The sequence below is a fragment of the Hypanus sabinus genome, chromosome 6, assembly GCF_030144855.1.
Source record: "Hypanus sabinus isolate sHypSab1 chromosome 6, sHypSab1.hap1, whole genome shotgun sequence".
NCBI lineage: Eukaryota > Metazoa > Chordata > Chondrichthyes > Myliobatiformes > Dasyatidae > Hypanus > Hypanus sabinus.
Window position 1 is genome coordinate 16,020,449 of NC_082711.1, and position 15,201 is coordinate 16,035,649.

A 15,201-nucleotide genomic window follows, 5' to 3' on the forward strand; every position below is an offset into this window, starting at 1 on the left:
GCATGAGGACTCTAAAGTCCCTCTATCTCTAATTTTATTTTAAATTTTGTCTCCATTTACAAAATAGTCCACACTTTTATTCCTTCTATCAAAGTGCATGACCATGCACTTCCCTATATTTTGCTCTATCTGCCACTTTGCGTATAGACTCCCTCAACGGTACCTCTCTCTCTCGACCTACATTTGTATCATTTGCAAACTTGGCCACACCCTCCCTTATCTTCCATTCAGAATACTTCCTTATCTTTGGGATGTATCTTTCCTGCATCTTCCAAATTTCCTCCAGAAACACCAGCCGTTACTGTTTGGCCGTCGCACATACCAGTGTCCCCTTCCAATCAACTTTGGCCACCTCCTTTCTCATGCCTCTGTAATTCCCTTTACTGTAATACTGATGCATTTGATTTTTAGCTTTGCAAACTCAAGGGTGAATTCTATCATATTATAATCATTCCCTCCCAAGAGTTCCTGTACCTTAATGTTCCTAATTAAATCTGTGTAATTACATAACACCCGATCCAGATTTACCGTTCCCCTAGTGGGCTCAACACAAGCTCTCTGAAAAGCCATCTTCTCGGCATTCTACAAATTCCCTCTACTGCGACTTCTTTTCAAATCTGAAATTTTGATTATGATTTTATGCACTTTTAAATGTCTTCATTAAGTTCTCCCTCAGCCTTTTTTTCAATAGGAAAAGAAGGGGAATTTAATTTTGGTTAAGCACAAGAACAGAATCTGGAATGGTGAAAAGTCTATGATAAAAGAATTATAATTTATTTTGGATGGAGCATGTTCTAATGTGCTGAATAATTTCTTGCCTTGCAATTCCCTTTATTAGACCATAAGACAGAGGAGCAGAGTTAGGCCATCTGGCTCATCGTCTGCTCCGCCATTCAATCATGGCTGATCTTTTTTTATGTCCTCCTCAACTCCAGTTCCTGGCCTTATCCCCCTAACTTTTGATGCCATGTCCAATTAAGAAACTATCAATCTCTGCCTTAAATATACCCAACGACCTGACCTCCACAGCTGCATGTGGCAACAAATTCCACAAATTCACCACCCTTTGGCTAAAGAAATTTAACTGCATCTCTGTTTTGAAAGGGCGCCCCTTTATCCTGAGGCTGTGCCCTCTTGTCGTAGACTCTCCCGCCATGGGAAACATCCTTTCCACATCTACTCTGTCAAGGCCTTTCAGCATTTGAAAGGTTTCAATGAGATCTCCCTTCATCCTTCTGAATTCCAGTGAGTACAGACCCAGAGCTATCAAACATTCCTTGTATGATAACCCTTTCATTCCTGGAATCATCCTTGTGAACCTCCTCTGGACCCTGTCCAATGCCAGCACATCTTTTCCAAGATGAGAGGCCCAAAACTGTTCACAATACTCAAGTTGAGACCTCACCAGTGCCTTATAAAGCTTCAGCATCACATCCTTGCTCTTATATTCTAGCCCTCTTGAAATGAATGCTAACATGGCATTTGCCTTCCGCTCTACTGACTCAACCTGCAAGTTAACCTTCAGGGTGTTCTGCACAAGGACTCCCAAGTCCCTCTGCATCTTAGATTCCTGGATTTTTTTTCCCCTTTAGAAAATAGTCTGCACGTTTATTCTGATGACAGCTATGAAATAAAACACATTTTGTCAGCCTTGTCATTTTGTCAGCATTTATTCATCTATTATCTGCTGGAAAAATTAGAGAACAATGTAGTGGTAACCACAACTTCACTTTTCCATTTGCAAGTAAACAGATTATTAGTTGCTTTAATATACAGTCTTTATTTAATATTTCCTGAACAGCTGTGCCTACAATCTTCAAGCAAAAACTTAAGGATGAAGAAGCTCAAGAAGATGCTACTGCCACATTGCGTTGTGAAATTAGCAAACCAGAAGCAGTGGTACAGTGGAAGAAAGGAACCTCTCTACTTCACCCAAGTGCCAAATATGAAATGAGGCAAAAGGGATGCATTCTTGAGTTGGTTATTCACAACCTTACACCACAAGATGGTGGAAGTTACAGCTGTGATATTGGTGATCAGCATACCAGTGCTTCCCTGAAAATTAACGGTAGGAACAAAATTTATATCCAACATTCAATTGTCTGGAAATCACAGTGGTTCAACATTTGACTCCTTGGGGTTAGCTCCTCATCAGAGCATAAGATATAGGAGAAGAATAGGCCATTTGACCTATCTGGTCTGCTCCGCCATTTCATCATGGCTGATCCGATTTTTTTTCATCCCTGCCCCAATCTCCTGCCTTCTCCCTGTATCCCTTCATGTCCTGACCAATGAAGAATCTATCACCCTCTGCCTTAAATATACATAGAGACTTGGCCTCCACAGCTGCCTGTGGTAAAGAATTCCACAGATTCACCACTCTCTGACTGAAGAGATTCCTCCTCATCTCTATTCTAAAAAAAAAATGCCCCTCTATTTTGAGTCTGTGTTCTCTGGTTTTAGACTCTCCCACTATAGGAACCATCCTCTCCACATCCACTCTATCAAGGCCTTTCATCATTTGATAGGTTTAAATGAGATCAGCCCTCATTCTTCTGAATTCTAGTAAATTCAGGCCCAGATCCATCATGCTCTCTTCATATGACAAGCCATTCAATCCTGGAATAATTTTCATGAACCTCCTTTGAACCCACTCCACTGTCAATACAAGGGGCCCAAAACTGCCCCCAGTAATTCAAGTGAGGCCTCACCAGTGCTTTATAAAGTCTCAATATTACATCCTTCCTTTTATATTCTAGTCCTCTTGAAATGAATACTAATATTGCATTTACCTTCCTCAGCACAGACTCAACCTGCAAATTAACCTTTAGGCAATCCTGCACAAGGACTCCCAAGTCCCTTTTTGTCTCAGCTTTTTGTATTTTCTCTCCATTTAGAAAATAGTCAATCCTTTCCTTTCGTTGACCAAAGTGCATGACCAAACACTGCCTGACACTGTATTCCATGTTCCGTTTCTTTGCCAATTTTCTCAATCTGTATGAAGTCCTTCTTAATACAGCCTCTCTACTTAATCAAAACTACCTGCTCCTCCACCTCTCTTCATATCATTTGCAAACTTTGCAACAAAACCATCAATTCCATCATTCAAAACATTGATATAAGTCGTAAAAAAAGCAGTCCCAACACAGACTCCTATGGAACACTACTAGTCATTGGCAGCTACCCTGAAAAGGCTCCCTTTATTCCACCTTTTTCCTCCTGCCAATCAACCATTGCTTTATCCACGCCAGAATCTTTCCTGTAATATGGACTCATAGCTTGTTAAGCAGACTCATGTGGCACCTTGTCAAAGGCCTTCTGAAAGTCCAAATACACAACATCATCTCCTTTGTTTATGCTGCTTGTTACTTATTCAAAGAATTCCAACAGATTTGTCAAGCAAGATTTTCCATTGAGGAAACCATGCTGATTATAGCCCATTTTATCATGTGCCTCCAAGTACCCTGAGACCTCGTCCTTACTAATCAATTCTAGTTCAATGCACAACACCCAATCCAGAAAAGTCAATCCTCTAGTTGGCTAAACCACGAGGTGCTTCAAAAAGCCATCTCTCAGGCACTCTAGAAATTCCCCCTTGTAATCCATCACCAACTTAATTTTCCCAATCTGCCTTCATATTGAAGTCCCCTATGACTATTGTAACATTGCCCTTTTGGCATGCATTTTCTATCTTCCATTTTAATTTGTAGGCCACATCCTTACTACTGTTTGGGGTTCTGTATATAACTCTCATCAGGGTCTTTTTACTGTTCCAGTTCCTTAGCTCCATCTACAATGATTCAACACTCTCCGAACCTATGTCACTTCTTTCTAATGATTTGATTTCACTTTTTTCCAACAGAGCAAAACTGCCCCTTTTGAAACAATATGTATCCTTGGACATTAAACTCTCAGCTGTAATCTTCTTTCAGCCATGATTCAATGATGCCTAAGACTTCATACCTGCCAATCTGCAACTGCTGCATGCTTATCTACTGCGTGCATTCAAATAAAATGCCTTCAATCCTGTAATCACCCTTTTTGATTTTCTCTGTTTTTTGCTGCTATATCTTATGGTCTGGTCTTGTACATTGCAATTCCTGCTGTTCATAGGACAAAATTGCAGACAACAGGCTCTCTTCACTGCACATTGCCTCTGTTTGTAAACCGGTTACTTCAACTTCACTATTAGCCGCTTTTCCTACGAGACTTAGTGCATTGAAGTGTAGGCAGCTCAGGAGACTAGTCTTTTGATTCATAACTTTGTCTGAGGTCTTAACATCTGCCTCCACAATTTCTCCATTAGCTGTTCTTGTACTCTGGTTCCAATCCCCTTACAACTCTAGTTTAAACCCCAATGTGCAGAAGTAACAAGCCTTCACACTAGGATATTAGTCCCCTCCAGTTCAGGTGCAAGCCATCCCTTTTGAAGAAGTCCCACTTTCACTGGAAGCGAGCCCAGTGATCCAAAACACTTATGCCCACCTCCAATACCAACTCCTTAGTCACATATTAAACTGTATAATATTCCTAGTTCAGGTCTCACTCGCACATGGCATCGGTAGTAATCCTGAGGTCACAATCCTGGAGGTCCTGCCATTTAACTTGGCATCCAACTCCCTGAGCTCCCTGTGCAGAACCTCATCACTCATCCTTCCCATGTCCACATGGATCACGACTTCTGGCTGTTCACCTTTCCACTTAATGCTGAGGGTTCATTTCGAGATATTTTGGACCTTGACACCTGGGAGGCAACATACCACCTGGGAATTTTGTACTCGCCCACAGAACCTCCTGTCCATTCCCCTAACTAATGAATCCTCTTTCACCACAGCATGCCTCTTCTCCCCCTACCCCTTCCCTTTTGAGTTATGGAGGCAGACTCAGTGCCAGAGACTTGCCCACTGTGACTTTCCTCCATTAGGTTATCTCCCCCACCCCCCACCCCCTCGCTCCTGACAGTATCCAAAATGATATGCCTGTTATTAAGTGGGATGGCCACAAGGGTATTCTGCACTGGTTCCTTAACCCCTTTCCCCTTCCTGACTGTCACCCAGATTCGATTCCTGTCCCCTGCACCTTGGGTGTAATTACCTCTCTATATGTCCTATCTATCACACTTTCAGCCTCCTGAATGATCTGAACTTCATCCAGTTCCAGCTCCATCTCCTTAATGCAGTTTGTCAGAAGCTGCAGGCCAATGTACTTATTGCACTTGTAGTTGTCAGGGACACTGAAGGTCGCCCTGCCTTCCCACCTCTCCCATGAGGAGCATTTCGCTATCCCACCTGTCATCTCTCCTATCCTGGTTGAGCAGAAGAGAATGGAAAAAATGTGCTTTTCCTTCCTTTGCTTTCGCTGAATAAAGTCTTACTTTATAGAGTTAAAGCCTTGTGATCACCACTCTGTGTCCACTCTGATAAAAGCCGCTGCACTTGCCTCTTCCCTTCCTTTAATTTGCTCTCACTAATCGCTGGCCAAAGCTCTATTATGCCACTGCAAATTGCTCCTGCGTTTTGTCCTCAGACAATGGACCTGATTGAAGTCCCCTCCTCTCCAAGCTTCTGACGTCTGGATTGGCTGCTGGACAAAGCTCTATTGTTGCCCTTAAATGCATCAAGGCACTCCTTTTAAGCTCAGTGGGGCATTACTTCCCAGGTGTTCTTTAAATGGGAAATGGCCATGCTCCTTTGAAACTCATTAGGGGCCCTATTTTCCCACAATCTCTTTCAAGATACCAGGCCTTATTTTCTTTGCTCACTATAAACAGGCTGGAGGTCAAGTCACTGGGTGCATTTAAAGTGGAAATTGATAGTTTCTTGATTAGTGAGGATGTTAAAGTTACTGGGAGAATGCAGTTGAATGGGGTTGGGAGAGACAATAAATCAGCCACGACTGAATGGTGGATCAGACTCATGGGGCCAAATGGCCTAATTCTGCTCCTATATCTTATGGTCATATATACAGGAGGGCAAATCCTTGGACTTTTTTGGTTATTGATGCAAGCAACGCATTTGACAAATAAAGCTATTCTGGGTGTGTTAATGTTCTTCAAGAGCATGAAATTTGCCATTCTTCTACATCTTGGCTGTAAATCCACCAGTGTGTTTACTTCTTATCTGCCCTTGAAATGGCTTGCAAACTACTTGGTTCAGTGAGCAATCAGTGTGCACAACTAATGCTAACCTTGTAAATCTGCATCCTATAAATGAACAAACTAAAAAATCAGAATTCCTGATTTGATTTTCAATCCTTCCATAAAGGAGCATGGTAGAAATTGCACTTGGTGTCTAACTGTATCTATTTAATAAGTTCTAACCTCTAACTGCTTGGACAATATAGCAAGTTCATTAGAGATATATTGTACGGTACAGTCATGCAGTATTGAAACAGGCCCTTTCGCCCAATTTATCCTCTGCAACCAAGGTGCCTTCCTGAGCTAATCCTATTTAGCTGCATTTGGCTCGTCTCCCTCTAAACCTTTTCCTATCCATAAACCTGTCCAAATGTCATTGAAATGGCATTATTATATCTGCCTCTAGCACTTTCCATGGCAGCTTGTTCCATATGCTGACCAATCTCTGAGCAAAATAGTTACCTTTCAGGTCTCTTTTAAATCTTTCTACCCTCACCTTAAACTAAGATCATACGATATAGGAGCAGAATTAGGCCATTTGGCCCATCGAGTCTGATCAGCCATTTTATCAAGGCTGATCCATTTCCCTCTCAGTGCCAATCTCCTGCTTTCTCCACATATCCCTTCATGTCCTGACTAATCAAGAATCCATCACCCTCTACCTTAAATATACCAAATAACTTGGCCTCCACAGCCACCTATGGCATTGAATTCCACAGATTCACCACTTTCTGGCTAAAGAAATTCCTCCTCCTCCTCTTCTAAATGGATGTCCCTCTGTTTTGAGGCTGTGTCCTCTGGTCTTAGACTCCTCCATCATAGGAAACATCTTCTCCAAATCTATCCTGTCGAGGCCATTCAACATTTGATAGGGTTCAATTAGATCTTTCCTTATTCTTCTAAATTCCAGTGAGTAGAGGCCCAGCGCCATCAAACACTCCTTACGATAAGCCTTTCAATCATGGAATAATTTTTATGAACCTCTTTTGAACCCTCTGCAATGTTAGGCAGATAATGGGCCTAAAACTGCTCACAGTACTCCAAATGAGGCCTCACCAGTACCTTAACATTGCATCCTTGTTTTAATATTTTCATCCCCTCGAATTGAATGCTAACTTTGCATTTGCGTTCCTTACCACAGACTCAACCTGCAAATTAACCTTTAGGGAATCCTACATGAGGACTCCCAGGTCCCTTTGCACCTAGATGTTTGAACTTTCTCCATTTAGAAAATAGTTTTTATTTCTTCCACCAAAGTGCATAACTGTTCATTTCCCAAAACTATTCCATCTGCCACTTCTTTGCCCATTCTCTTTAATCTTTTAAAGACCTTTCATTGCCTCTCTGCTTCCTCAACTCCACCTGCCCCTCCACATATCTTCATATTGTCTGCAAACTTGGCCACAAAACAATCAATTCCTTCATTCAAATAATTACCATATAATGTAAAAGAAGCAGTCCCAATACCATAAGATTTACAAGGCAGTGATCATAATTATGATAGACCTTGCCTTGTAATTTGAGAGGGAGAATCTAAAGTCAGATGCATCAGTATTACAGTGAAGTAAAGGGAATTTTGGAGACATGAGAGAGGAGCTTGCTAAAGTTGATTAGCAGGGATGTTGACAGAAGAGCTGGAGTTTCTGGGAGAAATTCAGAAGGCACAGGATAATTACATCCCAAAGTAGAAGTAGTATTATAAAGGAAGGTTCATGCAACTGTGGCTGACAAGGGAAGTCAAAGACAACATAAAAGCAAAACAGAGGGCATATAATGGAGCAAAAATTAGTGGGAAGTTAGAAGATTGGGAAGCTTTTTAACAACCAACAGAAGGCAACTAAAAATGCAGTGTTAATATTCATGTTGAGAGGATAGAATATAAAAGCAGGAATATAATGCACTGGTGAGGCCTTACTTGGAGTATTGTAAGCAGTTTTATGCTTTTTATCTAAGAAAGGATGTGATAATGTTAGAAGGGGTTCAGAGGAGTTTCATAAGAATGATTCCAGGAATGGAAGGGTTATTGTATGAGAAGTGTTTGATGGCTCTGGGCCTTCACTCATTGGAATTTAGAAGAATGGGTGGAATGTCTTTGAACCCCATCGAATGTTGAAAGGCCGGGATAGAGTGGATATGGGGTCAACAATTCCTGTGGTGGAGGAGTCTAGGACCAAAAGGCACAGTCTCAGGATAGAGGGAACTGAGATGAAGAGGAATTTCTTCAGTCAGAGACTGTTGAATCTGTGGAATATGTTGCTACTGTTAGGAGATGTGTTCATTGACAGAGGTCATTGTTTCTTGACTAGACAGGAAGTGAAATGTTACAGGGAGAAGGCAGGAGAATAAGACTATAAGATCTAGGACCAGAAGTAGGCCATTCGGCCCATCAAGTCTGCTCCACCATTCAATCATGGGCTGATCCAATTCTTCTAGTCATCCCCACTCCCCTGCCTTCGCCCTATACCCTTTGATGCCCTGGCTAATCAAGAACCTATCTATCTCTGCCTTAAATACACCCAATGACTTGGGCTCCACAGCTGCTCATGGCAACAAAATCCGCAGATTTACCACCCTCTGATTAATTTCTCTGCGTCTCTCTTCTAAATAGACGTCCTTAAGTCCTGAAGTTGTGCCCTCTTGTCCTAGAATCCCCTACTATGGGAAATAATTATGCCATATGTAATCTGTTCAGGCCTTTTTAACATTTGGAATGTTTCTAAGAGATCCCCCATTCATTCCCCTGAACTCCAGGGAATACAGCCCAAGAGCTGACACTCTTGAATGTCCGGTGTACTGCAGATGTCTTTCACTGTGAAGACTGATGCAAAATACGCATTCAGTTCCTCTGGCATCTCTGCATCTCTCATTACAATATCTCTGCCTGGTTTTCTCAATCCGCTTTCATGTTAAATTCCCCAGTGACTATCATGACACGCCTACTGACACGCCTTTTCTATCTCCTGCTGTAATTTGTAATCCACATCCCGGCTGCTGTTTGGAGGCCTGTATACAACTGCCATTAGGGCCCTTTTACTCTTGCCATTTCTTAACTCAACTCATAGAGACTCTACCCTTACTTGATGCTAGTGTCATCCTTTTCTAATGATTTAATATGATTTCTTATACACAGAGCCCCACTATTCCTTCAGCCTACTAACCTATCTTTCCAATATACTGTATATCCTTGGACATTCAACTCCCAATGGCAGCCATTCTTTAGCCAAGTTTCAGAGATGGCCGCAATGTCAGACTTGCCAATCTATACCTGAATTTCAAGGTCACCCATTTTATTTTTTATGCTACGTGCATTCACATACAACACTTCCAGTCTAGTATTTGTTGCTTTCTGTTTTAACTGCATCACACCTCTATAGCCCTGTAACTCATCTCACTGGCAGTGATTATGCCTCATCTCTTGCCTGTCCTTTGTATCATCTCTGTTGCACGCTATCTTTGATTTATTTCTGTTTTCCCCTTCCTCAGCCATAGCAGCCCGCTTCCCATCCCCCAGCCAAATTAGTTCAAACCCTCCCTAACAGCTCTATTAAATCTGCCTGCTAGGATATTGGACCCCTTTTTGTTCAGGTGTAACCTGTCCTTTATTTACAGGTCAATCCTCCCCCAAGAAGATGCCCCAATAATACAGGAACCCAAAGCCTTGCCCCTACACCTGCCCCTTCTCAGTGGTGCATTAATATGCTTGATCATGTTATTCTTGCACTCGTTAGCACTTGGCACGGGCAGCAATCCTGAGATTATTACCCTGGAGGTCCTGCTTTTCAGCTTCCTACCCAACTCCCTGAATTCTCTCTTCAGGACCTCCTCCCTTTTTCTATTTATGTCATTGGTACCAACGTGTGCCAAGACTTCTGGCTGTTCTTCACTTCCCTTCAGAATACTCTACACCCGATCCGAGACACCCCATACCCTGGCACCTGGGAGGCAACACATCATGCTGGTATTTCTATTAGGCTGACAGAACCTCCTGTTTGTTCCCGTCACTATGGAATCCGTTTTGACTACCGCGTTCCTCATCTTCTTCTTTCCCTTCTTCACCACAGAACCAGGCTTAGTGCCAAAGACCTGAACGCCATGGTCATCCCCGTCAAGTCACCTCCCTCAACAGCATCTAAAACGAGATAACGATTACCGAGGGGGATGACCACAGGGGTGCTCTCTACTATCTGAGCTCTTCCTATCCCTTCCCTGACAGTCACCCACTTATCTCACTCCTGCAGCCTTTGGGTGACTAACTCCTTGTAGCTCCTATCTATCTCCTGCTCATTTTCCTTAATAGGTCATCAAGCCGCAGCTCCAGATCCCTAACAAAGTTGGAAGGGAAGATGGTTCAGCCATGATGAAATGGCAGAGCAAACTCAATGTGCCAAATTGCCTAATTCTCCTCCTGGCTCTTATGGTTTATGTATAGCGCACATTCGATTGAACATTTGAGAGACTGGCCATATGGATTTGATGTGGGAACTCGGTTTGTTGCTAAATTGCTGACTTGTCAACTGTTTGAGTTACAAATAGTTTACAGGAACTTAACCCTGCAGTAATTTGGGGAGAACCTCTATATGTTAACAAGTATACATTCATATGTATATACTCTAGAAAGGGAATATTGATGCTAGATAGATTTAGTTAAAATTATTGTTGTTTTGTTTTGAATATTCAGGTTTTTTTAACCAACAATGGAGTTTCAATGAATTGTATAAAGAAGTAATTTTTTTATTATTTTCGATTAGTAATAAAATAATGGTATAATGCAGGTGTTCCAACCTGGGGTCCATGGACCCCTCGGTTAATGGTAGGGTCCATGGCACACACACACACACACACACACACACACATCTCTACAAAGTGATCTAAATTAATTACCAACATAAAACACAAAATAATTGATTCCATATGTATTCACTCCCTTCAAGTCAGTATTTAGTAAATGCACCTTTGGCAGCAGTTACAGCCTTGGGTCTGGAGTATGTAGTTTTCCCCATTCTTCTTTACAAAGTTCCTCATGCTCTGTCAAGTCCAGTCTCAAATTCTCAATTGGATTGAGGTCTGGACTCTGACTTGGCCACTCCAGGACATTAAATTTATTGTTTTTAAGCTATTCCTGTGTAGTTTTGACTTTATGCTTGGGGTCATTGTCTTGCTGGAAAACAAATCTTCTCCCAAGTCACAGTTGTCTTGTAGACTGCATCAGGTTTTCCTCCAAGATTTCCCTGTATTTAGCTGCATTCATTTTATCCTCTTCTTTCACAAGCCTTCTAAGGCCTGCTGCTGTGAAGCATCCCCACAGCATGATGCAATTGCCTTCATGCCTGACAGTAGGGATGATGAGTTTTCAATGATGTGCAGTGTTTGGCTTACGCTAAACATAGCATTTGTTCTGATGGCCTAAAAGCTCAGTTTTGGTTTCATCAGGCTATAGAACCTTCTTCCAGCTGACTTCAGAGTTTCCCACACACCTTCTGGCAAACTTTAGCCAAGATCTCATGTGAGTTTTTTTCAACAGCGGCTTTCTCTTTGTCACTCTTCCATAAAGCTGCGACTGTGAAGCACCCAGATTAATTATATGCACAGTCTCATATCTGAACCACTGAAGCTTGTAACTCCTTTAGAGTTGTCATAGGAATCGTGGTGGCCTCCCTCACTAGTCTCCTTCTTGTACGCTCACTCAGTTTTTGAGTACAGCCTGCTCTGGGCAAATTTACATCTGTGCCATATTATTTCCATTTCTCGATGATTGACTTAACTGTAACAAGGGATATTAAGTGACTGGGAAATTTTCTTGTGTCCTTATCCTGACTTACGCTTTTCAATAACCTTTTTGTGAAGTTTCTTGGAATGTTCATGGTGTAGTTTTTGACTCACCAGCAGCTGGACCTTCCAGATGCAGGTTTATTTTTACTATAATCAACTGAAACACCTGACTGCACACAGGTGATCGCCATTTAACTAATTATGTGACCTCTAAAACCAATTGGTTGCACCAGTGATGAATTGGTGTGTCATATTAAATATTTGTAATTCATAATATTTTATGTATTGGATTGTACTGCTGCTGCAATAAATTTCATGACATGTCAGTGATATTAAACTGGATTCTGGTTAACTTTAATTGAAATACCCTGTATTCTTATTTTGCCAGCAATTCCAGTGCTTTTCAAACGGGAGCTTCAGAACAAGGAAGTAGAAGAAGGCACCACCATCACTTTGCATTGTGAGTTAACAAAGTCAAATGCTTCTGTGGAGTGGAGAAAAGGAACTGTGGTGCTTCATTCCAGTAACAAGTATAAAATAAAGAAAAGTGGTCCTATAAATGAACTGTTAATCTGTGATCTGAAACCAGAAGATTCAGGAGACTATACCTGTAATTCCGGAGATCAGCAGAGCACAGCCTCCCTTAAAGTGAAAGGTATAGGCGCACTATTCATCAAACTTATGCATATCATTCATTTCTTTTCATCTACATTTTATTGATTTTTAAACCACAATTTGATGTATCTGTACCTTTTTTAATAATTGGCTGAAAATCTCTGTAGGACATGCCATAAAATAAGCTTTGCATGATCAGACATTGATATCAAAAGCATTTTTACTGATTTGCTGTTTTTTATCTTTTGAATTCTTTATGTTTTTATTATCTCATCTTTGTTAATGCTAAATTCATGCTTTTGTTATTTTTATTAGATTTAAGTTTTGTATGATTTTGTATTTAGATCTTCATTTGAAAGAGTACTAAAATATTGTGTATTATAACTGCTTAGAAATTTTCATGTTGATTTGAATTTAATTGAAAATCTGAGCCTTTGCATTCAACGTAAATGAAGTAGGCTGGATGTAAGCTGTGTACCTGAAATTAGCATTGCACAATTGCTTATGCATAGAACAACTTAAACTTTCAGTATGAAAAGAGGGCATGTCCAATGGTGAGGGTACTTTATAATGGATGCTGTTTTCTTGAGTCATTATCTTGTGAAGATTTCCTCAGTGGCAGATAGGCTTGTACCCATGATTGAGCTGACTGAGTCTACAACCTTCTGAAGCCACTTACATCCTGTTCATTGGCACCTCTATACCAGCCAGTGATGCAACCAGTCGGAATGGTCTTCATGGTACATTTGTAGAAATTTGCTAGAGTCTTTGATGACATGCCAAATCTCCTCAAACTCCTAATGAAGTATAGCCACTGGTCTGACTTCATCATGGTTCCATTAATCTGGTTGTCCCAGGATAGATCTTCTGAGATATTGTTACCCAGTAACATGAAACTGCTCACCCTTTCCACTACTGACCCCTCGATGAGAATTGGTGTGTGTTCTCTGATTGCCCCTTCCTGGTCTACAGTCAGTCCCTTGATCTTCATAATTTTGAGTATAAAGTTGTTGTGACAAGACCAGATGGAATAAAGTATATTTTCTGTGCAGTGGCACTTAATGTGGTGATGTTTAGTGCTCAGTTGTTTCCTTGTTCTCCTCTCTTGCTCTAGAAGATTGCTAGCTGAAATTTTGAGGTCTTTTAGAAGTATGGTAGTAAATGCTCAGATGAATGAATCTGCAGATAGAAGTAACTGCACCAATGTTTTAATTTTTGATGGCTTTCCTTTTTAATCTGTAATAAATGAATACAAATGTGTCCAAATTTAGATATCATAGCAGTACATGATTGATCTTGGCTATAACTGCACTAGAAGAATGTGAGGGGATCTTATAGAAACATAGAAAATTTTGAAAGGGATAGATAAGATAGAAGTAAGAAAGTTGTTTCCATTGGTAGGTGAGACAAGAACTAGGGGACATTGCCTCAAGATTCAGGGGAGAAGATTTAGGACGGAGATGAGGAGAAACTGTTTTTCCCAGAGAGTGGTGAATCTGTGGAGTTCTCTGCCCAGGGAAGCAGTTGAGGCTTTTTCACTAAATATATTTAAGATACAGTTAGATAGGTTTTTACATAGTAAGGGAATTAAGGGTTGCGGAGAAAAGGCAGGTAGATGGAGCTGAGTTTACAAGCAGATCAGCCATGATCTTATTGAATGGCGGGGCAGGCTCAGTGGGCCAGATGGCCTACTCCTGCTCCTATTTCTTATGTTCTTATGTTCATATGCTGTTGTCTCCTATATGATACCTGGGTGACTACATCAACTGAGCCATTGGAAAGCCTCCTTGATGATGGCACTTATTTGGTTGGACCAGATGGGCTTTTAATGATGTTCACTCCTAGAAAATTGCAGCTCTCAACTCTCTCAACTTCAATGCATTGATGCAGACAGGGCTATGTGCACTAGCCCCCCCCCCCCACCTTCCTGAAGTGAAGGATCATGTTTTGCTCAGATGCTATTATGTAGAGTAGGGGTCAACGGATGCAATCTTGTGCATCACCAGTGTTTAGAATAAGCATGTTGGTGCTGTTGTTGCCTGTCCTTACTAAATACAGTCTGTTGGTCATGAAGTCAAGAATCCAGTTGTTATAAGATTTAACTGGTTCTCTGGTACAAGAAGATGGACTCTTGACCTCATAATCTAGCTTGTTCTGATCTTGCACTTTATTTTTACATGCACTACACTTTCTCTGTAGCTGTTCTACCTCAATGCACTGTGTAATGAATTGATCTGTGGAAATGGTATGGAAGACAAGTTTTTAAATTGTATTTCAGTACATTGACAATAATAAACCAATTGCATTTTCCATACCCTTGTCAACACACTCTAGTCAAACCTTTCTGAAAAGTTCATTCAAAATGGTCAGACATCGTCTTCCCTCAACAAAGCCATTGAATAATCCCTAGCTCTCCAAATGTGGATTTAGAATGTAGTTCCCTCAGAATTTTTTCCAATAGCTTCTCTACCACCAACATGTAATTACTTGACGTATCCCTGCTTGTGGAATTAATGTATCCATTGATGTCCTCTAGTCATTTGCCCAGCAGTCTCCTTCCTTATCTCTCAAAGCTACCTGGAAAGCTATCAGGCCATTGGACTTGAAACAAAGCCTAGGATACAGGTTTTCAGATTTCTTCCCCAAAATCTATCCATCTCTACCTCTTCTTTCCACAGATA

At 41.1% G+C, this 15,201-nt stretch overlaps 1 protein-coding gene across 1 annotated transcript in view; it reads left to right on the forward strand.

Annotated features, from left to right (window-relative positions):
• The window catches only part of obscnb (obscurin, cytoskeletal calmodulin and titin-interacting RhoGEF b), a 533,110-nt gene that overhangs the window by 175,266 nt on the left and 342,643 nt on the right, over positions 1 to 15,201 (forward strand). The window contains 2 exon segments of the mRNA XM_059971780.1: positions 1,802 to 2,068; positions 12,294 to 12,560. Of these exon segments, the coding sequence (XP_059827763.1) occupies positions 1,802 to 2,068; positions 12,294 to 12,560 (534 nt within the window).